This window comes from Chlorocebus sabaeus, chromosome 9 (genome assembly GCF_047675955.1).
Source record: "Chlorocebus sabaeus isolate Y175 chromosome 9, mChlSab1.0.hap1, whole genome shotgun sequence".
Classification (NCBI taxonomy): Eukaryota; Metazoa; Chordata; class Mammalia; order Primates; family Cercopithecidae; genus Chlorocebus; species Chlorocebus sabaeus.
Genome location: NC_132912.1, coordinates 96,887,223 through 96,912,508, shown reverse-complemented (window position 1 = coordinate 96,912,508; position 25,286 = coordinate 96,887,223). Strand labels below are relative to the sequence as shown.

The 25,286-nt window shown below is 41.6% G+C and overlaps 1 protein-coding gene across 2 annotated transcripts in view; it reads right to left on the bottom strand.

Moving 5' to 3' along the window:
• The window catches only part of PLCE1 (phospholipase C epsilon 1), a 346,476-nt gene that overhangs the window by 135,640 nt on the left and 185,550 nt on the right, over positions 1–25,286 (bottom strand). For both annotated transcript variants that reach the window (XM_007963605.3, XM_007963609.3), the window contains one exon: positions 19,741–20,057. In XM_007963605.3, the coding sequence (XP_007961796.3) occupies positions 19,741–20,057 (317 nt within the window). The remainder of the gene's footprint in view (positions 1–19,740; positions 20,058–25,286) is intronic.

The window sequence follows — 25,286 nt, the reverse complement described above, 5'->3', positions numbered from 1 at the left end:
CCCAGGCTGGAGTGCAGTGGCACGATCTTGGCTCACTGCAACCTCCGCCTCCCGGATTCACGCCATTCTCCTGCCTCAGCCTCCAGAGTAGCTAGGACTACAGGTGCCCACCACCACGCCAGGCTAATTTTTGCATTTTTAGTAGAGACGGGATGTCACTGTGTTAGCCAGGATGGTCTCGATCTCCTGACCTCGTGATCCGCCCACCTCGGTCTCCCAAAGTGCTGGGATTACAGGTGTGAGCCACCGCGTCTGGCTAAGTTTCTTTACTGTTGTACAACATGGTTTTTTTGTTTGGGGCAGGAGGGGTCCTTTCTGCTCTGGTGAAATTCTCCTGCAAATGTCAATTCAAGTGTGCCCACTTTCGGGAGAGGAGAGTAATGTTATGCCATTGCACGATGTTTGCCATTGTGCCATTCTGAATGCTCTGTTAATGTACTTCTCAGCTTCCCTGGCTCAGGGTAATGTGATAATCATCTTTAAAATTTTTCTCCATTGGTTTTTCTTTTTTCTTTTAGACACCCTATGAAGCTGAGGCCCCTTAATTTCTCATCACCCACACTTGCCTGATTATCTTGTGTTGCCCACAGGATCCTTCTCACTGGATCCTTTTATGATCTGCCATGACAGGGGTGTTACTAAAGCTTGATCCTTGAAGCCTGTGATCTCTCTCACATTATATGTCTTAGAAAACAGATTCTCATGGCTTGCTTATACTTCTATAACAATTATTCCAAAATTGTATGTGCATCACCAATCTAGCACACGAGCTCCATGCTCCCGCCTTGCACTGCGTAGTAGGCATCCATTTAAAGATCATACTTTACTCTCACCCTAAAACCTACATGATGACAATGATGATGATAATAGTCACAATGGAAATAGCAATTAGCACTTGTTGAACACCTACTATGTGCCAGGCACTATCCTGAACTAAGGATTCATTATCTTTTTTTGCTGCTGTTGTTGTTTGAGTTATGGTGTCATTCTGGCAGCCAGGCTGGAGTACAGCGGAACAATCCTAGCTTACTGCTGCCTCTTATTACTGGGCTCAAGTGATCTTCCTGTCTCAGCCTCCCTAGCAGTTGGTACTACAGGCATGTGACACAATGCCCAGTTAGTTTTTAAATTTGTAGAGACAAGGTCTTGCCGTTTTGCCCAGGCTGATCTTGAACTGCTAGCCTGAAGCAATCCTTTTGCCTCAGCCTCCCAAAGCACTGAAATTACAGGCATGAGCCTCCATGCCCAGCCAAGATTCAATATCTTTTTTAAAAAATTTAATTAATTAATTTAATTTCGAGACAAGGTTGGGCTCTGTCAGCCAGGTGGGAGTGCAGTGGCACCATCTTGGCTCACTGCAACCTCTGCTTCCTGGACACAAGCCATCCTCCCACCTCAGCCTCCTGAGTAGTTGGGATCACAGGCGTGCACTACCATGCCTGTAACTTCTGTATTTTTTGTAGAGATGGGGTTTCACCATGTTGCCCAGGCTGGTCTCGAACTTGGGAGCTCAAGCAATCCACCCGCTGGGATTATAGGCGTGAGCCACTGCACTCAGCTTGGATACATTCTTACTAAACCTTTACAACAATCTATGAAGAAACTACTCTTAGTCCCCTTTTATAGTTGCAGAAATAGGCTCAGAGAAGTAATTTGGCCAAATACACTGATAATAAGTAACAGGGTTAGGATTTGAACCCTTGAGTGTCTGAATCAAAGCACATGCTCTTGACCTCTTTGGCTAGTCTTTGTAACCCAAAATGATGTCATGGGTGCTCCACTTATTCCGAAAGCCACGCTCGGAAAGCCTGAATTCAGTCTTGACCCCTCCTTCTCCTTCATCCTCTCTATTTGAACAGTCACTGAATTACTGGTATTCTTTCTTCTAGGCATCTGGGAGCCATTTTCCCCTTATATTCTCACCATCATCCTAAATCAGGCCCCTTGTCATCTTCTGTTGTTTACTGCAACTCTCTCCTGATGGATCTTCCTGCACCCAGGTCTTCAGTCCATCATGCAGGATCCTGCCCAGAATATGTTTAAGTAAGCTGGGTCTCTCACTTGAGACATCTTCCTGGCATCTACACCTTTTTATTCATTTATTTGACCCACCTTAGAACTGTCCAATCCTCACTTGCCTGGGGTCCTTATCCTGGGGTGAGAGAGGAGGGAAGGGATACTGGAATATATGTCAACTGCCAGGTAATTTAAATATTTCACAGGTGAATCTTTTTCCCTTTATATATATTTAATGTATATATATTTTATATATATTATATGTATGTGTACTACATACATAATATACACTAAATATGTAATATATTAATATTATATATCTATATCCATATATAGTCTTTAGTAGTTTCAAGAGCAGTGTGTTTTGGAAAACTGGAGAAAGATTAGGAAAATAAAGTTCCAGGTTAAGTACATTTGAGAAATGCTGGTGAGTTAAAAGTGTCTTTATTGCTGGACTTCTTCAGCCTTCAGTATACTAACATGCATGGTGACTATCAATACACAAGTGGAAAGAGCTGCAAAAGGGTATTTGAAATTCACTGGACCACAGATATATTTTTTTTTTCTTTCTCCTACTGAGCATGTTGAGAAACCAGGGTTCTGTAGAACAATTCTTAAGAAAAACTACTCTAGGAATGTCTATCAAAATGCTACACAGGGCTGGGAATGACGGCTCACGCCTGTAATACCGGCACTTTGGGAGGCCGAGGCAGGTGGATCACCTGAGGTCAGGAGTTTGAGGCCAGCCCGACCAACATGGTGAAACCCCATCTCTACTAAATTCAAAAAATTAGCTGAGAGTGGTGACACATGCCTGTAGTCCCAGCTACTTGCGAGGCTGGGGCAGGGGAATTGTTTGAACCCAAGAGGTGGAGGTTACAGTGAGCCAAGATTGTGCCATTGTGCTCCAGCCTGGACAACAAGAGCAAAGCTCCATCTGAAAAACAAAACAAAACAAAACAAAACAAAACAAAACAAAACAAACAAACCAAACCAAGCTATGCAGGCTGCAGGAGTGAAAGGCAGCAGTGATGGACAGTAGGAGCCCAGGACGTGGAGTCAGAAGGATAGGCTGGAGTCCCAGAGCCACACAGAGTGGCTATGTAAGGGTTAATGTCAAAATGTATGTGAAGGGCTCTGCTTAAGTGTAAAGTTGTGGTGTAAATGTGCACATTAGTTGACAAATGGTTTAAATTTAAGTATACTTTAAGTTTTTTCCGTAAGATTGGTTGTTGGTTTCTATAGCTAAAAATTAAGAAAACATGTTTTATATAGCAATAGAGAACTTCCTAGGAATTATTAAAGGACTATAAATATATAGGTTTTTATTCTCTCTACTTACAGGGAATATTCGTTGCATTTGTATACTTAATTGACCCAAATAGAGAACTATCCCAAATACAAGACAAATTTTACTTTTTATTAAGGAGAATATTTTACAAATTACAAAATGACTCATAACAAGACCACTATAACATGAATTATGGTGCTGGGGGCGTGGGAGAGATGTGGTTTAAGGGAATTGGGACCTCATGGTAGCTGTGAGTACCTAGGGAAGGGGGCAAGTGGGTTCCATGGTAGCTGTGGGTACCTAGGGACCAGGGCAGGGAGATAGAGAAGAGGGGGTTTTAGGGGCTGGAAATGTCAACAAACTTCTTGGCTGCATTTTTGTCTAGGGCCAGTCCGGCATGTTTTCCACCCTAACGATTTACATACAACTTTAATGTCTGTCTAACTTTCAAAGTATGAGGTGTGATGAAAAGGAATGAAAACTTGTGTTCGCGTGAGGCTTATGGAATCTGAATCATGGGATTAAGATCTCACCTTGTAAGTCCATGTGCCAGGGCAGGAGGGATCCAGACTCATCACCCACAGCATCTGTCCTGCTTTGACCTGCGGCTGAGTCCTCATCCTTTCCCTGCTCCTTCTCTGGCCCTTGAGGAACCTGTGACCAAGCTGCTTGGGGAGGCTGAGGCATTAAGACCCAGATCCACCTCCTCTACTACAGTTTCCCAAAGTACACTCAGTAATGGGTACCGAGCCATCAGGTATCCAGTACCCAAGTATTTTTATGAAAAACTCATTCTGGGGGAGTCACCATGTACATCAACATAATAAATCCATGAGAAGTCCTGCAGTGAAACAAACAACTTACTTATCATTGCTTTCCTAGCATGTGGCTTATGTGTTAGATGATGGGGCACTGTTTTTAACAGAATGAATACTGACATCCCATATCATGTTGGGAGATGCTGCCCTGCCCTCGCTTGCTTACCCCTAAACTCCCTTCCAACAAACCAGAATTTTATGCCCATGTTTCTTTATTCATGATATTTCCTATGACAAGTACTTACATTGCAACTAGATGCAGTAATGTGTGTATATACATATATATGTCTATGTTTCATCTTGGCTTAGCCACTTTCAACCTATGCGATATTGGGCAAATTCTATAGCCTTTCATTGCTTATTAATTATTATCATTTTTTTAGCCCCATGTCTTAATTTTTCTGTAGCCTCTCTCTCAGTTTTGTTATTTGTAAAATAAAGCCATGGCTCCCACCTTTCAGGGCTGTGTAAAAGCTAAATGAGATTAGGGTTGTAAAGTGTTTGGCCCAGTGCCCAGTGCAGGGCATGGGATTCACAGCAGCTCTATCACCACTCTCTCCATCATCACCATCATATCAATGAATGCGAGAGAAATTAGACATCCTCAAGTAGCTAATTGTCGAATTAAGTTTTTTTCCCTTTTGATAAGATAATTTGACTTGTGTATCAACTATGTATCTTGGTTTTAGGAAGTGGTTTCACAGAGGAGACATAAAATGCAGAAACATTTGTTGGATGATTGTAGAGTTAAAGAGACTCACATCTAATTGAAAAAATGTTTTGTTAGGCCAACCTGATGAATAGTCTCTAGTGACATGCCATAAGGCTTTCTATTAATTCCTATTTGACTTTGACATTTTTACCAACAATTTGAACAAATATACATGACACTTATTTATCAAATGAATATGAAAAAAATCTGGAGTGTTAATTACTTCAACACAAAGCTGAATGAAGATTCAAAATTATTTTGATAGGCCTGAATGCCCCAAAATCAAAATTCAGTAGACTTAAATATAAAATACTATGCCCATGTGGGAAAATAATAAACAAAACAACCTATGCAAAGAAAAGATGAGCTTGATCGCTGTTTATATGATAAAAGTCTAGCAGTTATAGTTGATCATCATCTGGGCTAATAATTAGAGCTAATAGAGAAAAGCAATTAATTTAGCAGAATTAAGAGCAGGATAATTACCCAATTGAGAGAAGGAAGAGACTCACTGTTCAGAACAGATGAGGGAGCCTCATTTTTACATTTTGCCAAATGATGTAAGTTCTGAAGATATGGGGAATGTCCAGCTTCAAGAGAACCAAACCAAAGGAAGACATAATTTTTACTATTCCCCCTGGGGACTGACAAGTGGAATCTGTAAGGAGAAAGAATTCAGTCTGTTTTAAGAAAGACTGTTAAAACAAATCGAGCTGCATCCTCACAATGAGTTTGTTGAAATGGAGTGAAGCCCATCTTCAAAAGTTTTTAGCAAAAGCTGGGCAAGAAGCTGCAAGGAAGGGATTCTTATATTTGGTGAATGACATGAGTCCACATTACCTCCAAAACTTCATCAGTGCGAAAGTTCGGAGCTGTGCCTGACAAAAGCCTTCCCAGTCTCCAAAGCTCTGAAGTCTTTGGTCATCCTCAATGGAGACGTGCCTGTGTGATCTCCCTCTTCAAATCTCACGGCATGCACAATCTTTATCTCTCATTCTGCACAAATCACACTAGTTACCATTTACTGAGAACCTATCCTGTACTTGGTGATTTTATATATGTTATCTTGTTTAAATGTCCCCATAACCATGCGAAATTAATTAAATTATCCCGCTTTATAGATGAGAAATATGAAGCTGAATTCTGTTTTTTAGATCACTCACTTGCCCAGGGTCCCACAGTAAGTGGCAGATCCCCATGTTCATGCCCAGACATTTTTTTTTTTCTTTTTAGGTGGAGTTTCACCTAAACTCCCAGGCTGGAGTGCAGTGGCACAAACTCGGTTCACTGCAACCTCTGCCTTCTGGGTTCAAGTGATTCTTCTGCCTCAGCTTCCCAAGTAGCTGGGATTACAGGCACGCACCACCATGCCTGGCTAATTTTTTGTACTTTTAGTAGAGATGGGGTTTCACCCTATTAGCCAGACTGGTCTCAAACTCCTGACCTCAGGTGATCTGCCTCAGCCTCTCAAAATGCTGGTATTACAGGTGTGAGCCACCTTGGCTGTATGCCCAGACTTAATGATAGAATTATACTCTTTTCTCTTTCTACTAACTCATAGCACTTCTCTACGATCTATTACACAATAGTTCATGCTTGGCATTGCTTTATCCCCTTACGTGTATATTTATTCAATATTTTATGTCTTGTATGCCTTGAACTAGATTGTAAATTCCTTCAACAAAATGACCCATGTCTTGCTTTTCTTTGTATTTCTAACAGTACCTAATAGGATAATTATTTACGCTAATTAGCATTATTCATAAAATACTATTACACATCTACTATATAGTTGGTACCAGGCATAAAAACAAGAGATATAGCAATGAACAAGTTAGAAAAGTTTCTAGTCTAAGGAGATAGAAAAAAAAAACCAACAAGTCAAGTTCCCTGGCTTTTGAGCTAAGACATGACCAAGAGAAGGCAGTAGCTGTGATATGATCTGAGAAAGAAGGTCTTTTGCAGAGGCAACAACAACTGCAGAGGCTGTGTACAGAAAACTAACTTGGCATGTCCAGGGAACAGAATGAAAGGCTGTGTGGCTAAAACGGAGCCAGAGAGAGGGGTGGGTGCATAAAGTTAGGTTGGAGGGCCAGACGTGGTGGCTCATGCCTATAATCCCAGCACTTTGGGAGGCTGGGGCAGGCAGATCACCTAAGGACAGGAGTTTGAGACCAGCCTGGCCAACATGCTGAAAGCCTGTCTCTACTAAAAATACAAAAATTCGCTGGGCATGGTGGCAGGTGCCTGTAATCCCAGCGACTAGAGAGGCTGAGGCAGGAGAATCACTTGAACCCAGGAGGTGGAGGTTGCAGTGAGCTGACATCGTGCCATTGCACTCCATCCTGGGCAGCAAGAGCAAAACCCCATCTCTAAATAAACAAATAAATAAAGTTAGGTTGGAGAAGTAGGCAGGAGCAAAACCATGCAGGGTCTTGTTATTTTGGATTTTATTTCAAATGCAAAGGGGAGCCATTGAAGCAACACTTAGCAGGGGAGTTACCTTTATGCTTATAAACGATCACTCCAGTTGTTGGGTGGAGAATGGATTATAGCGTTTGTCAGAATGAAAGCAGTTCTGGAGATAAGTGCAATGGTGGCTGGTTTCAACCCAGCTTAGCAGATGAAACACTAAGGAGTGGGCCAATTCAGGGGGTATTTTGCAAGTACTGCAAATGAAACTTGCTGAGAGTTTATGCTATGGTTTGGATGTTTGCCCTGTTCGAATCTCATGTTGAAATGTGATCCCCAATGTTGGGGCCTCGTGGGAGGCACTGGATCATGGGGTGGATCCCTTATGAATAGCTTAGTGCCGTCCCCTTGGTGATGAGTAAGTTCTCACTTACTCAGTTCACTCAAGAGCTGGTTGTTTTAAAAGAGTCTGGGACATCCCCCTTTTCTCTCTCTCACTCTCATTCTCGCCCCATGACGTGCCTGCTCCTATTTCAACTCTCGCCATGAGTAAAAGCTCTGAGGCCTCACCAGAAGTGGATGCCAGCTCCACATTTCCTGTAAAGCCCACAGAAGCATGAGCCAATTAAACCTCTTTTCTTTATACTTACCCAGCCTCGGGTATCTCTCTATAGCAATGCAAGAATAGCCTAGTACAGTTTAGATGTCAGGGTATGAGGAAAGAGTAAATCAATCAAACTCTGGTTGATGGCCTGAACACCTGGGTTGACACTGAAGCTGCTCACTGAGACGGGGAGGGCAGCAGCATTGATTGAGGGGGGAAGGTCCTGGATGGTATGTAAATGGTGGGGAGGGAGAAGTTAATTCTATTTTGGCCATATTTGAGATGTCTTTTAGACATGACTAGAATGTAAGCTCAGTGGGGCAGGAGCTTTGTCTGTGTTGTTCTGTGCCATATTTCCCGTGCACAAACAGCATTTAGTACAAAAGTTAGTACTGAAAGTCTTGTTGAATGAAAAAAGCCAAAGGGAGGCATTGAGAAAGCAGTTGGATTTATGAATGTTTAAATTTTTGGGCAAATGCAGATCCTCAGTAAAGCATAAATACATTTCTCCTTGGCTCTCACATGTGCAGCAAAAATCTCTAAGAGTGGTTTTTCAAAGAGCAGAATTACACATCTTAATAGGGTCAGCTAATGCCGTCCTGGAAAGAGGCTCAAAATCCCAATCTCTGACTAAAGCTGACCTGGTCTTTCCCACAGTGTTCAGGGTCATTTAAGTGAGACGGCGGGCCTTGAGGCACTGCTGCACTGCTTCTCTGGGTCATGTTTATTATTTCTAATAGTAACAATACTGCTCGCATAGGTCAAAATTCTTATTCATCTATTTGTTGATTTCCACTGGATCCATTATTGTTTCTACCAGTCTCAAGACAGAGGTGTTAACTGATATCTGCTTTAAAACAGAATTAAACAGCTCTCTAATAAGTCAATGGCTTTGACAGTTAACTTTCTGGGCCAGTTAAATCCTGGAGACACAATGTGAGCTTAGGAGAACTGAGAATGAAGATAGCCTATTATAGTAAAGACATAGTCTAAATGTTAAAGGGTTCAAAATCACGTCCTCCATTTTGTAGTACTAAGAGCAAAAAATGAAAAAAAAAATACAGAAAGAAAAGAAAGCAAGAAAGGAAAGAAGAAAAGGAAGGAATGAAGGAAAGAAGAAAGAAAAGAAATGAAGATGGGCTGGGCATGGTGGCTCATGCTTGTAATCCCAGCATTTTGGGAGGCCAAGGCAGGTGGATTGCTTGAGGCCAGAAGTTTAAGACCAGCCTGGCCAACATGGTGAAGCCCTGTCTCTACTAAAAAAGAAATACAAAAATTATCCAAGTGTGGTGGTGCACATCTGTGATCCCAGCTACTTGGGAGGGTGAAGCATGAGAACTGCTTGAACCTGGGAGGCGGAGGTTGTAGTGAGCCGAGATTGCACCATTGCACTCCAGCCTGGGTGACACAGTGAGATTCTGTCTCAAAAAAAAAAAAAAAAAAAAGAAATGAAGGGAGGGAAAACAAGCCATTACATTTATTTAAATGTACTTTGAACAATTCTCAATTATCTGCACTAATGGATGACCCCAAAGATAGAAGCCATTTTCCTCCTGTTTCAAAATGAAGTCCTCCATTGTAGTACTATGAGCAAAAAATGAAAAAAAAAAAAAATATATATATATATATATATAGAAAGAAAAGGAAGAAGGACATTTTCCTCCTATTTGCTTTGGGATACAGCTTTGTTCTCTTTGAGTGCTGCTGTGACTGATGTTCTAGAGCAGTGATTCTCAACTGTTGCTGTGTTGGTGGCATCAGGGTTATCTCATGAAGCTATGTTTTTTCCTTTTTGTTATTTTAAATTTTACAGAAAGGGTCTCACTCTATCATTCAGACTGGAGTATAGTGGCATCAACCTAGCTCACTGCAGCCTCAACTCCTGGGCCCAAATGATCCTCCCACCTCAGCCTCCCCAGTCGCTGGAACTACAGGTATGCACCACCATGCCCTGTCAATTTTTAAATTTTTTATAGATATAGGATCTTGCTATGTTGGTCTTGAACTCCTGGTTGGTCTTGAACTCCTGGACTCAAGCAACCCTCCTGCCTCAGATAACTACTAGGATTGTAGGAGTGAGCCACTAAGCCTGGCCTTCATGGAGTTTTTTAAAATTATAAATGCCTAGGCCCCACCTTGCATCCATGGAGGCAGAATCTCTTGGGGGTGGGCTACGGACATGTGTGCATTTTAAAACTATTCTGATTCCCATTGTCTTCATTCTGCTGATCAGTGAGAACTACTGTTCAAGGAAGTCACATTAGACAGCTGAAGAATGAGTGCAGGTGTGCCAGTCCTGCCTGACAAGGTGCAAGGCAGCCCCTTCCCACTGCCTCCTCCTGCTGCCCCAACTGGGAGCACAGGTAGGACTTAAGATTTTGAATTTCAAAGCTATCTGTGTTAGTCCATTTTGTGCTGCTATAACAGAATACCACAGACTGTGTAATGTATAAAGAGTGGAAATTTATTTTCTCATAGTTCTGGAGCCTGGGAGCTCCACAAGGTGCTAACAATTTTGGTTGTTTGGTGAGAGTTGCATCCTCTGAAGGGGACACTGTGTCCTCACATGGCAGAAGGTGAAAGGGCAAGTAAGCTGAATGCTGCATGAAGTCTCTTTCACAAGGGCCTTAATCCCATTGATGATGGAGGAGCCCTCATGGCCTAATCACCTCTTAGAGGTCCCAACTCTTAATCCCATCACAGTGGCAACACCTGAGTTTTGGAGTAAACACATTCAAACCACAGCACCATCACTGCTAAGTGTGTAGGTTTCATGTAAAATAGGAATGAACAGAGAGAGAGGAGGAAAAATATAGTAGAAATGACGTGGTCAAGAGAGGAATATAAATAAACTCCTTTAGATTTTGGGGGCAATCTTTCTTAGGCATTTCACACTTAAGGAAACCTCAGAGCCAAGAAGGGACTTGAAAAGCCAAAAATCTGAAATCTGCCTTCTGCCTGGTGCTGTGGAAAAGATAAATTATCCCCCATACTCTAATATTTTCAGACATTTAGATGTTGTTGTCCTCCCCATTTCAATGGCCACAGTCTCCCAGTTAAAAGGAGATGTTGTATTTGCAGTATCAGGAAGTTAGCAGATAGGTTAAAATCAACAAACAGGTCAACATTTTTACACATATCGAAATCATAAAAAAATTCTGAATCCTATTGCGAGGAAAATGGTTTCATTTAGAGTAAGAGAATCGAGTGGTGGAAAGAAGGTCCCTCAGCTTTTGATTCAAAAGTACCAAGCAGATGAGCCAAGAATGCTGGCTCTGGAAGCCAGAACACCTGGGTTCAATTGTCAGCCCTGAAACCACAGGTCATTCACTTAGTCTCTCTGTGCCTCAGTTTTCTCATCTGTTAAGTGGGGGTGATCACAATAATAAAAAATGGAATTTATTATCATTAGTTATTCTAATAATGCAGTTATATTAGTGGGTTTTTTTTTTTTTTTTTTTTTTTTTTTGCTTTTTGTTTTTGTAACTAACATCACACCACTACTGTGTCTTTGGTCCCTAATAAGTGCTTTAAACATATCATTTATTTGACATGTTCTTTTACTCACATAAAGCATTTGGGGTAGGTATATTATTGGCCCCATTTAAAGATGAGAGATTAGGCTGGTGGCGCTTGCCTGAAATCCCAGCACGTTGGGAGGCCAAGGCAGGTGGATCTCTGGAGCTCAGGAGTTCAAGACCAGCCTGGACAACATGGTGCAATCCCATCTCTACTAAAAATACAAAAATTAGCCGGGCGAGGTGGTGTGCACCTGTAGTCCCAACTATTTGGGAGGCTGAGGTGGGAGGATCGCTTGAGCCTGAGAGGGTGAGGCTGCACTGAGCAAAGATCAGCCACTGCACTCCAGCCTGGGAAACAGAGACCCTGTCTCCAAAAAAAAAATAAAACTAAAATCAAAATAAGATAAAGATGAAGGCTTAGGTATCTGGCTTGAGGTTGCACAGCTGGGAATGGTGGATCAGAACCCAGGCAGCCTGACTCCAGAGTGGCACCTGAAGGATGTTAAGCCTCCGTGCCCTCTTATTTCTCAGCCCTACGTGTTACTCTGGGTGAGGAAAGCCCTGTGTGGGTGCTGACTGCCAGGAACCATGAGACATGATTTGTTGTCAGTCAGCTCCAGGATGGAAGTGCCACCTACAAATAACCTTGCGCTCAGGATGCCGCCTTGCACAGCTGAGTCTCTGTATTTATTTGCCTACTGTATTGTTTTTAGTAGAGAAATGTCTGGAGTAAAGTATCTGTTACTCCTGGAATGGGCAGTGAAACGTTCCAGGGAAAGAATACAACATCTGCTCTCAGAGGGAGATGTGCTTTGTCAAGGAAAAATGTGATTTTCCAAAGTGAGCTGAAATTTCCCTTACCCTGAGGGGGATTTTGTCAGCAGTTTATCCTGTGAGTGTTCAGATTTGAGGAAGGAAGTTTGTAAAGCAGCCCTGAACAGATGGTTTGCTCTGCTGTCTGCTTTTATGAAAGAGGGGGAAAACTTTGATAGAGATGTTTCTAAACATGGTTCAATACAAAAATTCAAAACCAATATTTTTTCTAAAACATTTCAGGTGAAAGAACCTATTTGGACATGACACTGCCTCACATCATTATAATATGCTATGATTTCTGCTTACTGTGCTGAAATGGTCTTTCCCTGGCTATCACCAGACAGGCTTTTAGATGCTGGAATCTGCCAAAGCGATCATCATTGCTATGAAGTACATAAGGAACTCTGGCTGAAAGCTCAAATGGCTCTTCTTTGACCAGATGGTTTATTTATTCTTACTATTCTTTACCAGGAAGTTAAGCTGCACCTTGGCATTCTTCATAGAGAGGATGGCCTTTAAACTGTTGAATTGGCATCTGGTGAAACCTACCAGACAGAAGGAACAAGCAACAACTCATTGTCACTTTGGGCTGCCCAAGTTTGTGTGGTACAGGGAAGCTAGCTGACGAATGCTCAGGTTGACCACACAGAATGGGGGAGGGGAAAAGACACCCAGGGCAGAGGCAGGTGGAAGCCTTGTAGAGTCTGCTGGGGTCTCAGTAGAACTGGGGGTCTCAATCTAGGGCTCACGACCTGCGCCCAGACCAGCTGGTCTGAAAAAGGAGCCCTGCTGAATGGTGTTGCCAAGAACCACCCGACAAGCAAAAACTGCTCTCTTAGGACATAGAAAAAAGTGAACCTGCATATGGCCCCTTGAAAATCACTTTCCAGCCAGAGATATCAACTGTCTGTTACACAAAAGAGTGCCTGGAATTGGTGTGGGTGGTGACAGGTTATGGAGTCAAAAATTTACTCTGGTGATCGATCCCAAGGACCAGCTGTAGATGCAATGAAGGGTTCCAACCCCCAAAATCATCATTGGTGAACAACACAATAGCAAAGGCCATATTAAGGAGATATGAGGTTTGAGAGCTAGTGACTCAGAACTGTGATGCCAGGATCCTCCCCCTCACTCCACGTTCCACCAAGGTGCTTCTCAGGAAAGCAGGGAGAGGAAGCGAAGGGAGGAAGGATGCCCTGCAATCTCAATTTGCCTCTCCTCTCTTCTCACCTGCTTGCACTAAAGTATGTAATCTTTTTGGTAAAATTGTCTATAAAAATGCCTCTGCATTTCCTCTAGAAAAGATAAAAGGTTTGGGAATTTATTTTAAGAGGAATTTTTTAAAAGTAGGATCAAAAGGAATGAGGGTAAGCTAGATGCAGGAAGACAAGGAGGGGAAAAAAGAACAATACGACTTCAGGCTGTCAAAGTGAGAGATTTCGTGGGTGGTCAAGAAGTTAGTCTGCTCCACCTGAAAGGAGAGAGAAAGAACACTAGCTTCTGTGAGCTTTAGATTAGGAATATGACTACAGAGAGGTGTTCAGATTAAGAAAGTTCGGGAAGACCTGTCTCCCAAACTAAGCAAAGCAGGATGAAGCCTACACTCAACACAGATCTTGACTAGCTCTGCCTGAGGACTGACCCCTCCTTGTGCTTCTGTTTCTTTTCAAGGATAAAGAGAGACTGCCTTTAAGAAGTTTCTCTAGTGTGTGCACCAGAGTCTAATAGGGCAGGAGAAGGGGGAATGGGGAGGAAACATTGCTTCCAAGCCACAATCCAAACTGATTTTAAATGTTTTATCTCCAGGCTTTCATTAATGTAAGCTGAACCTTTTCAGTAATTTCATGGTCGTACTTTGAGTTGCATTTTAACCATGCTTTCCTAAGAATAAACATTACGCAAAACTGCCCGAAAAGCATTAGGAATTTTCTTCCTTTTTCCCGCATTACAGTTAAGTCATTGTGTAGAGAGTTGTTAGAATATAGAAACTTCTAGCTCATAAGCGTGGTTCTGGGGGCAATCGGGAACAAGCTGCCTCCCTAAATCATGAGTCTTGCTCATGACAAAAACTGTCTGATTGTCTTCTTGTCTGGACTGCCTTCCATTTCCTATGAACGTCCCCCTCTGTTCCTCCCATCTCTCAAGACCCAGCGCCAGACTCCAGGGCTCAGTAGAATGAGATCTTGTCACCCACCTGGACACCCCAGCCTTCTCTGTTGGTGCCACTCTCACTGCACTTACTTTCTGCCTTTTTTGGTAGATATTTGTGTCCATGTCTGGTAGCTTCTGGCAGACTTCTATTTACTTTCCTTAGTGCATATCTACCACAGTACACTACTTCTAAGAAGCGCTGGATTAACTGAATGGATGCATGAGTAAATGCATTCACTTCCCCCCACCCCAAGTGACTAGCACCTGCAATGGAGCTAATATTCCCTGTCTTGTCTTTAAGATACTACAATGTTCCAAGGAATATACATCTTCTTTCCACTGAGGAAAGTGCATTTACTTTGTGTATCCAATTTTGGCAGAATCAAAGTATGGGCTCATAACGTCAATTTTCACCATATACTGCTAATTTCTTAGTTTTAAAAATTATGTTTGACACGCCAATGGAAAAAAAGAGAAGACTAGAGAACAGTAGGTGCTCAATGTGTCTGTTTTTTGAGACAGGGACTCACTCTGTCACTCAGGCTGAAGCGCAGTAGTACAATCTCGGCTCACTGCAGCCTTGACCTCCCAGGCTCAGACAATCCTCCCACCTCAGCCTCCCACGTAGCTGGGACCACAGGCATGCACCACCATGCCTGGCTACTTTTTGTACTTTTTGTAGAGATGGGGTTTTGCTATGTTCCCCAGGCTGGTCTCAAACTCCTGGGCTCAAGCCGTCTGCCTGCCTTGGCCTCCCAAAGTGCTGGGATTATAGGTGTGAGCTACTGTGCCCAGTCAATAAGCATGTCTTCAGTGATCTAGCAATCCCACCTCTAGGTATATACCCCAAAGAAAGAAAACCAATCTATCGAAGAGATATCTAGACTCCCATGTTTATTTCAGCACTGTTCACAATAGCCAAGATTTGGAAGCAACCTAAGTGTCCATCAACAAGATGAATAGATAAGAAAATGTAGCACATATATATATAATTCGGCCATAAAAAAGAATGAGATCCTGTCATTTGCAATAACATGAATTGAATTAAAGGTCATTATGTTAAGTGAAATAAGCTAGGCACAAAAAGATAACCTCTGTGTGTTCTCACTTACTTGTGGGAGCTAAAAATTAAAACAATTGAACTCATGGAGACAGAAAGTAGAAGGATGGTTACCACAGGGTGAGAAAGGTAGTAGAGGAGAGTGAGGGAGGAAGTGGGTATAGTTAATGGGTACATACAATAGTTAGAAAAAAATGTAAGATCTAGTATTTGATAGTACAAAAGAATGACTATAGTCAATAATAATTTAACCGTACATTTAAAAATAATAAAAGGAGTGTAATTGGGTTTTTTTAATACATGGATAAGTGCTTGAGATGATGGATACCCTAATTACTCTGTTGTAATTACACATTGTATGCCTGTACCAAAATATCCTCTATATCCCATAAATATATACACCTACTATGTACCCACAAAAATTAAAACTAAAAAATTCAAATAAATAAATGTCTTGAGTGAATGAATGAATGAATGAATGAGGGAGTGATGGCAGGAACCTAGATAATGGGAAACTGGATAAAAACAGAAACAGAAAGAGAAGTAGAGAAAGGATAGACACACAGGAGATTTAGAAAAGGAGTAGAAAGATAGGGAGGGAAGAGGGAAAGGAGACCCAAGTCTAATTAAATTCTCAATTAGCAAACCAGGTTTTACTACAGACTTGAACCTGATAATTTAACAAGAGAGAAGCAGCTGGGTGAGAAGAGATAGACTTTGAAGATCTGGATTCTGATATCCACTCAGCTACTTAGAGAAGTGACTCAATCTCTCTGAGCTCACTGCTTAAAAATTTTTTTCTATTTTGAAGTAATTTTAGATTTACAGAAAAGTTCCAAAAGACAGTAAAGAGAGTTCTTGTACACCCTTCACTCAGCTTCCTCTAATGTTAGTATCTTTCATAATCATAGCACAATTGTCAAAACCAAGGAATTAACATTGATACAATCATACTAACTAAACTATAAGCCTCAGAGTTTCTCCAGTTTTTCCATTAATGTCTTTTTCTAGTCCAAGATCCACTAGGATCCCACACTGCATTTAGTTGTTACGTCTCCTGGTCTCCTCTAGCCTTTAACAGTTCCTCAATTTTTTCTTACCTTTTATGACGTTGATGCTTTTTGAAGAGTAGAATGTCTTTCAATTTAGAGTTGCCTGATATTTTTTTCATTACTAGACTTATGTAGTGTGTTTTTGGCAAGAACACCACAGAGATGAAGTCCTGCCTTTCTCAGGGCACCATATCAGGAGGCATATGTTGATATGTCTCATTACTAATCATGTTAGCCTTGATCGCTTGGTCAAGCCAATGTCTACCCGGTTTCTCCACTGTTCTATTTTCCCTTTGTATTAATAAATACCTTGTGGAGAGATGCTTTGAGACTATTTGCAAATATCCTATTTCTCATCAAACTTACTTTTGCCCAATAATTTTAGAATTCATCAGTGGTTCTTGCCTGCGACAGTTATTACTGTAGTGTTCTAATGATAATTTTCTATTTTTTTCATTCTTACTGCATTTATTAATTGAAATTTTTCTATAAGTAATTGCTGTCCCTACTCCCCAACCCCACCGCACTGATTTATTTGTATCAGTATGGATTCAAAAATATTTATTTTACTCTATGGGCCATAATCAAACACTATCATTATTTATTTTGTTGCCTAAGCTTCACTTCTTCTGCAAGACAGGGATGATGACAACTGTCATAAGAATTGAATGAGATTTAAAAAAATGTAAAAATGTCCAGTCCAGAGCATGTATTAAATAAATGCACACTCCATTTCTTCCTTTTCTTTACCGTCTATAAAACCATGCTAATTTGAAGGCAAGGCCATTCAAAATAGGTGAAAAATCTGAATTGGAAAATTCTCTTTTGATGGTATACAAAAGAACTAGAAATTAGCTATTCCAGTCATGTCTAGTAGAGATCATTTGGGATCTGCCTATATAAGACTGATTTTTAATCAGCATACCCATAATTTGTATGAAAATAGATGCTTGAGAATACTTGAAACAGACTGTTCTCTTAAGTAGTTTAAGTGTTTTCCCAGAAATCTTGTTTACGTTCTGAAGTTGCTTAGCTAAACTATTTTCAGAGATAGTCCAAAGTCTGCCTCTACCCAGCTGTAGGTCATATCATCACTAACTCTGAATTAGTGAAATCACTGATTTGTCTTTGATTCCCAAGGTTATGGAAGTGAATGGAAGAAATCCAAGTTTAATTTAAAATTAGATTTTAAAAGTTTTGGCAATTCACTTTTAAGTTCAGGTGGAAATTTAAAAATAAAGACAAGATAGGATCCTAAGGATGTGAGAGTGGGTAGATCTGGAAGTTTAAAATAATTCATGAAATACAGTGAAATCCACTAATAAAATCACTCAGTTTACTGGAACTTTCATTTTTCCATCCCATTTTTATCAGTAAGGAAAATCAAGAACATCAGGAGATTTATTTTTAAAAACAACTTCGGGGCAGTGAGGTTTGCAAGCTCTCATGTGGACTCCCAGAGATTCTGTCAGAGATTCTGTGTTACTCAATTTGGGGTGGGACCAGGAATCTGCAGTTTTAGCAGGCACCACCCGCCAACACAATCCTGCTGCAGGTGAGAAGCAGCATCCTATAGTCGTTCGAAGCCCAGGTTTCAGGGCCTGACTATGTGGGATTAAACCAAAATCGCCACCTACCACTTGTGTAATCTTGGGAAAATCACTTCATCTCCACATACTTCAGTTTCCCATTGATAAGACGGGGCTTATGACAATATCTGTCTCCCAAGGTTGTAAGGAGCAAGTAAGTGGTACATGTAAAATGGTTAGCACAATAGTGCCAGATAGACTGGTGTTCAGGACATGTCTGGATACAGAACCGCTTGAGCTCAGCCTCTTACACTTGCTGTATTCATGGGCCTTATCATGGTCACTGACATTTACAACCATCATCAGGATTTTGATTTGCAAGCTATGGAGGCTGCAAAGTGAGCTACAGTTAGAAAATGTTTTGTGTTTTTTTCTAAAGATGGTGTCTCGCTCTGTCACCCAGGCTGGAGTACAATGACATGATCCTAGCTCACTGAAGCTTCTAACCTTCTGGGCTAAGGGATCCTCTGGTCTCAGCCTCCACAGTAGCTGAGACTACAGGCGTGCACCACCATGCTCAGCTAATTTTTAAATTTGTATGGACAAGGTCTTGCTATTTTGCTCAGTCTGGTCTTGAACTCCCGGCCTCAAGCGATCCTCCTGCCTAAAGCACCGGGATTACAGGCATGAGCCACCGCACCTGGCCAGAAAGTGTTTAAGTAACAAAGGCTGACAGATCCTCAGTCAATCAGAGATATATATGATTCAGAATAGGAATATCCTGTTAGCATTAGGTAGAGTTTACTAAATGACCAAAATAGGCAACTACTGTATCTGTGTTTAGCCAACTAACAACCAACAAACATACTGATTAAAATTTTGTGATTGAATACACAAAACAAAAGAAATTAAGTCTAAAACATAAAATGTAGAATAGAAAACTCTGGGTATGGGTTACATTACTAAGAGAAAGTGCCTTCTAAGTCCAAGAATGCAGTCAGCCAGACCCTAGCACTACATGGAGACTCCCTGCTCCTTCCTGCCGCTCTTCCCTGCCCCAGGGCCATAGGGATGTCAGCCAGTGGCTCTTGATCTCCCAGTGAGTCCCTAGATCCCCACACAATGACTTTGTCCTAAGTATTCCCAGACTCCAGTCACACCTGTCTTCTTCAGAACTAGCTTCTGATGTAGTCTCAGAGGCTTTGGAGTGACATTCTGGGGCTGAGGATCTTCATGGGATGCAGAGAGAGAACCAAGGTGATTCACTGTGCCTCAGTGAATTGCCCCCTGGTTGCTGCCTGCTCTGCTGACCTAGGTGTTTCTGCTGAGGGAGTCCTAATAATAGAAGGGGGTCAGGGGGTTGGTTATACGAATGTGGTCAGGGATCATGCTGTCAAGACTCAAAATTGAGACATGTGGTTTTAAAAGCACCTTTGGGAATGAGGGGTTGGTGGGGGAGAGGAAGGGGTTGGAGATTGGCATTCTGGGTGTCCAAAGGGACTAGGATTGGTGGACTGGGTAATGCTATGGAATGGAGTTGAGATCAATTAGGCTTAAGGGCAAGTTGGGGTACAGTGAGAGGAAGGATTGCAATGTGATGTCTGTCTCTTTGCCTGGAAAGAAAAACAGCCATCATGGAAGTGGCAAGACAGAGTGAAAAGAGACACATCAGGAACAGACAAACCTAGAAGGGGAGGTATGCTTGAAAATCACTTCTGGGTGAGTCAAATACCAAGACATCAAAAAGTGGCTTCTTACCTCATTAAACCGCATCACCAGATCTTCAAGGGCATTGTGCTCTCCATTCTGAGTGGTAAGAATCGACGCTGAGATGGATGCTTTGAGGCAGGGCAGGGACCTCTGGCATTCGGGAGTGCCCAAGTCCCGTGTTAAGAAGCAAAGGTAGTCGACCGGCAAGACCCTGCGGTAAATACTCTGCTCCTGCTCCATCAGGATGCTGGCGACTTCCTCTGGGAACTGGATGAGAGGCTGCAGATCAATCAGCTCCTTGCTGATACCAGCTGAACTTGAAGGGAGGGTGTTGGAATTGGCCACAGAGGGGCCTGGCTGGCGTTCTAAAACAAAGCAACAGAAGTCGTGGTTACACCAAATCTGGTATCCCCTGCAACAGATATTTACTTGAGAGCCATTCCAAATCTTCTACGTTCTTTAACCAAATCCTCTGCTTAGTGAAGAGTTCTGTACTATTTTTCTTTCTTGTTACAAAGACCTTTCTGATATTGGTCCTGTCTGTCTTCTAGTCACCCAGTGAGGTGGGGTTGGAGTGGCGGTGGTGGTGGTGGTAGGGTTGTTTTTTTCCATTTTCAGAAGCAGCATTAATCTAGCACATCATTCCCCAACCAGTTTACTATACTTTGTAAAACACCATTTGCCTCCTTATCTTCCTTTGCTAACTACCATCAGAGTGACATGAAATGAGGGTGAGTATAAGCATAGCCAACTTCAATGGAAGAGGAAAGAAGGCTGTGGGGTGAGGAATATGTATATGCATATTATGTGTAAATGGGCAGGACACCTGGGGACCCAGAGACTCTCTGGACAAAAGGTTTCAAAATGTCATGGTATTCTCTGCCAACCCTTCACCCCCAAAGAGCGACTTTGATTTCATTGATATCTATTTGGGGGTTTGCAAGAACAGAACCATCTACAGACATAAGAAAGGAATAGGTAATAAGATGTATCTAAATAAATAAATCTTACTCCTGGCCCACAACTGGTAGCAAGAAGGTGACAGAGAGATGCAGCAGAGAAGGTGGCAGTGCATGAGATGGAACTACCAGAGTGAGGGATGCCTAGGCTCAAAATGATTCCTGTAATTAGAGACACCACACTTGCCTTCTCTTTGACACCCTCCCAGGCTGCCTCTTAACTTCTTACCTGTAACTCATTCATTCGACAAACGGAAAGCCTATGATGAGCCCTAGAACAGAGTTTTCCAAAGTATGATCTCTGGAATACTGGCATTTGCAAGAAAAAACAATTTTGTGGTCACCTAAGTTGGGGAAATGTCACATATTCATGTCACTCATTCTCTTCCTGGAAATACCTGTCATCCAGCCTGGACACTGGCTAACAGCAAAGTACATAAGAATGACTTCCTTCACATTCAGACCTCAGTATTCTCTGACTCTTTTCTAAACCTCCGTTGCAGAAAACTTTGGAATTATCACTCCAAACTGCTTCACGTCTGTATTATTAAACTCTGAAGTCATCATCCTTGAATTTGACTTCTTTCTTCTCTTCTATTCTCTCTGGTAAAACTTCTCTGTCCTCAGCAAACTTCTAGTTCTTTGGCCTTGGTCTGGTGCCACGATAAGCATTTTAGATGGCACTCACCAGCCAGAGATTCCCGAAGAAGACAACTTGACTTTCCACCACAGGCACATCCCAATCCCCAATGCTGGGCAGACTCAAACCAGCCATTCCTTGGCTTCTGGGCTGCTGTATGATGACACTGACAAATATGCTGCTTAGTGATGGGGCTGTTGCTAATTCCTGTTATCTAACTTCAGCTAGGCCCTCAGTGTGGCTCAAAGTCGACACAAACTTATTTATTTTTTCCTAAACAACTCACTATCCTCTTTTCTATTCTTCTCACACTCCCAAACCTGCATTTGCTTTCCTTACAGTCTTTCAACTGTTTCTTAACTATGCTGTGATAGTGTAGGTCATGTCAGAAACTCCTTCAATTCAGATGCCTTACATTTTCTCCATCTTCTGCTTACCTGAGAATGGCATGTGCTTCCTCCTCTGCAAGGCCCACCCAGGTTTGTGATTAAATCTACCTTTGTCTCTTCCAGAACTTGCTTCAGTGGTTATCTCCACCTTTAATCCCTCGCTTTCTACTGACTTCTTTGCATACCCAAATGTTCAGTTTCCTTTTTCCTTAAAAACTAACAAATAGGACATCCCTTATACTTTAAACTCCAAATCCTCTCTATCTTTCCCTTCACTATGTACCTTCTACACCAGGTAGCCCACAGTCCCTAATTCCTTCTTCCATGAGTATGGTCACTATATCTTCTGATCAAAAAATCAGGCCATCCTCTCTGTCCAAATTACTAAACCATTGAGGATATGGGACAGAAAAATGGAAACCAGGTTGGTTCTGGTTGACTCTAAGCATTTTAATACAACTTTTGGACCAAATTACCAAAAATCTTCTGCAGCAAAAAATGGAGACTATCAAATTATATTTGGTTTTATCTAAGCTTATATTAAAAAAAATTAAAATCAAGTTGATGCTTAAATCTACCCTACATGGCCTCCCTCTCCAACTTTCTGAATAGTTTAGAAACTGACTACGTTTCCTGAAAATTGAATCTGAATGTGACTTGATGAAAAAGGCCAACTGAAATTTCTAGATACTGATAATTTATATACAATGGAATTAGCCAAATATAGGAACTCTTCTCAGAAGTAACCAACTCTAAGACATGATCTCAAACTATAGCACTCTGCAGAGGAAATAAAAATAACTCCAGTCACTTCTCTAATATATAAGAGAAGAGATAATGTAATATAATATGCAAATAATGTAAGATAAGATGTCATATGGGAAACTGCAATATATCTTGAGGTATGAATCACATGCTGTTACAATGAATGACAAGTCTAGTGACTGGTGGGAAACAGCAATAAGAGAGACCCAAATAAATTAAAGAATAGAAAGAAACCTGGTCATTGTAACCCTAATAAATCTGGCAGTCCCAATATAAGCATGTATCTCCGTATAAGTATAACATCACACTCAAAGGAACACAAATTGAATGCTAGAAGCTTTGAAACAATGTTGACCTTTCACGTAGGTTTCCTTAAAGCTGGATTACTCAGGGATTTCATATCATGTACCATGAAAAACATCCCAGAAGTCTTCTTGGGGCATAATTCTTTGTTTCTTACTTTTAAACATTCCATACTTTTAGCAGCTGTTAAAAACACTACACCATGGAATACTATGCAGCCATAAAAAAGGATGAGTTCGTGTCCTTTGTAGGGACATGGATGCAGCTGGAAACCGTCATTCTCAGCAAACTATCGCAAGAACAGAAAACCAAATACCGCATGTTCTCACTCATAGGTGGGAATTGAACAATGAGATCACTTGGACACAGGAAGGGGAACATCACATACTGGGTCCTATTGTGGGGAGGTGGGAGAGGGGAGGGATAGCATTAGGAGATATACCTAATGTAAATGACGAGTTAATGGGTGCAGCACACCAACATGGCACGTGTATACATATGTAACAAACCTGCACGTTGTACACATGTACCCTAGAACTTAAAGTATAATAACAATAAAAAATAATAATTTAATTAAAAAAAAAAACACTTCCCACTTTCCCTCATCCTTGTTGAGCTCTCCTTATTATGTCCTGTTTCCTCTTCACATGACACATTGCCCTAGTGCTCAGCTGAAACTCACCTCTGAGCCTTGCTCTCTAACAACGTGGGCCACTGGAAGATGGATTAAAAACTGAATAGTTCTAGGACCCCTGGTCCTTCCTCATCATCCATGAAGCAAAGTTCATAAAGCCCGCTGGACACTGTGGCTCTTTTCTTTTTAAGAAGTTTCTGGTGAATAAAATTACCCACCTCATTGTTTGCTCTCAGTCCCATACTCTTCAGTTAATAGTTATTCTAGGCCAGGCATGGCGGCTCACTCTTGTAATCCAAGCACTTTGGGAGGCCGAGGCTGGCAGATCACTTGACGCCAGGAGTTCGAGGCCAGCCCGGCAAACATGATGAAACCCTGTCTCTACTAAAAATACAAAAAATTAGCCAGGCATGGCAGTGAGCACCTGTAATCCCAGCTACTCGGGAGGTTGAGACAGTAGAATCACTTGAATCCAGGGGGCGGAGGGTGCATCATCACACGCCAGCCTGGGCAACAAGAGTGAAACTCCGTCTCATAAAAACAAAAAAAAAGTTATTCTACAGAAGAGTAAGGCTGTGTTAGTCCCTTTTCACACTGCTTGAAAGAACTACTGAAGATTGAGTAATTTATAAAGGAAAGAGGTATAATTGAGTCACAGTTCTGCATGGCTGGGGAGCCCTCAGGAAACTTACAATCATGGCAGAAGGTGAAGGCGAAGCAAGGCGCATCTTACATGGTGGCAGGAGAGAGAGAGAGAGGACGAGGGTGGGGGGAAGTGCCACACTTTAAAACCATCAGGTCTCATGAGAACTCACTCACTATCATGAGAACAGCAAGGGAGAAATCTGCCCCCATGATCCAATCATGTCCCACCAGGCCCCTACTCTGACAAGTGGGGATTACAATTTGAGATGAGATTTGGGTGGGGACAAGAGTCAAACCATATTGAAGACTGTATCTTTAGATACTGTCACAGTCTAGAAATATTTACTATGAGATACAGTAACTTCACATTCTGATTCTCTGCTCAAAAATAAAGTTTCCTGTTCCAAGTGCTTTATATAGATTAATTCAGGACATAGATAGTATTATTGTCCATATTTTATTCATAAGAGAGCTAAGGCTCACATATGGTCATATAAGCAGTGAGTCAGAGAGCTGGGATTTGAGCGGGATCTATTTGACTCAAGAGCTCATGTTCCTGATCACTCAGGATATTGCCACATTGGCATTCTGGTTTATAGATGCATCTCAAGTGATTTAATTCAGAATAAATCAATTACTGTGTTAGTTTACTTGGAGTGATCTGATAAAATAACCTCTTCAAACTCCAAAGTTAAAGATTTGACCAAGAGGGTAAACAGTTTCCTTCCTTGGTCAGTCTGGAACCATCACTTGAACCACTACAACTATGTGATAATGCGTAGCACATAGAAACTCAGAAACTCAGAAGCACGCTCTCCTTTCCTCCCCATGAGTTCACACGAATGTTCCTATACTTTAAATCAGTATTTTCCAAAGTGTGTCACACTCAATTTATGCAAAGTACAGTTTCTTAGTTAGTAATTTAGGGAACTACTGGGTTAAACAAAGTTAAACAGGCTTTTTTTTTTTTTTTTTTTTTTTTTTTTTTTTTTTACTGCAGGACTTCTCAAAGCCATTAATAATTCCCACGAGGGGGAATATAGTATCATAGCACATAGCACATCCTCAACCTTGTTGTCTGTCTCTATATCATTTACATGGGGATTACAGTGTCTTCAGAATGCTTCTCATCATACTCAGAGATTCTCATTGGGGGAAACGAAGCATAAGGAGTTTGTGAGGTTGGTGGTTCCAAGGAGGCTTACTTCGCCATGTGGCTGGAACCCTATGTAAAGATAGAAGCAGGGGAGAGATTATGG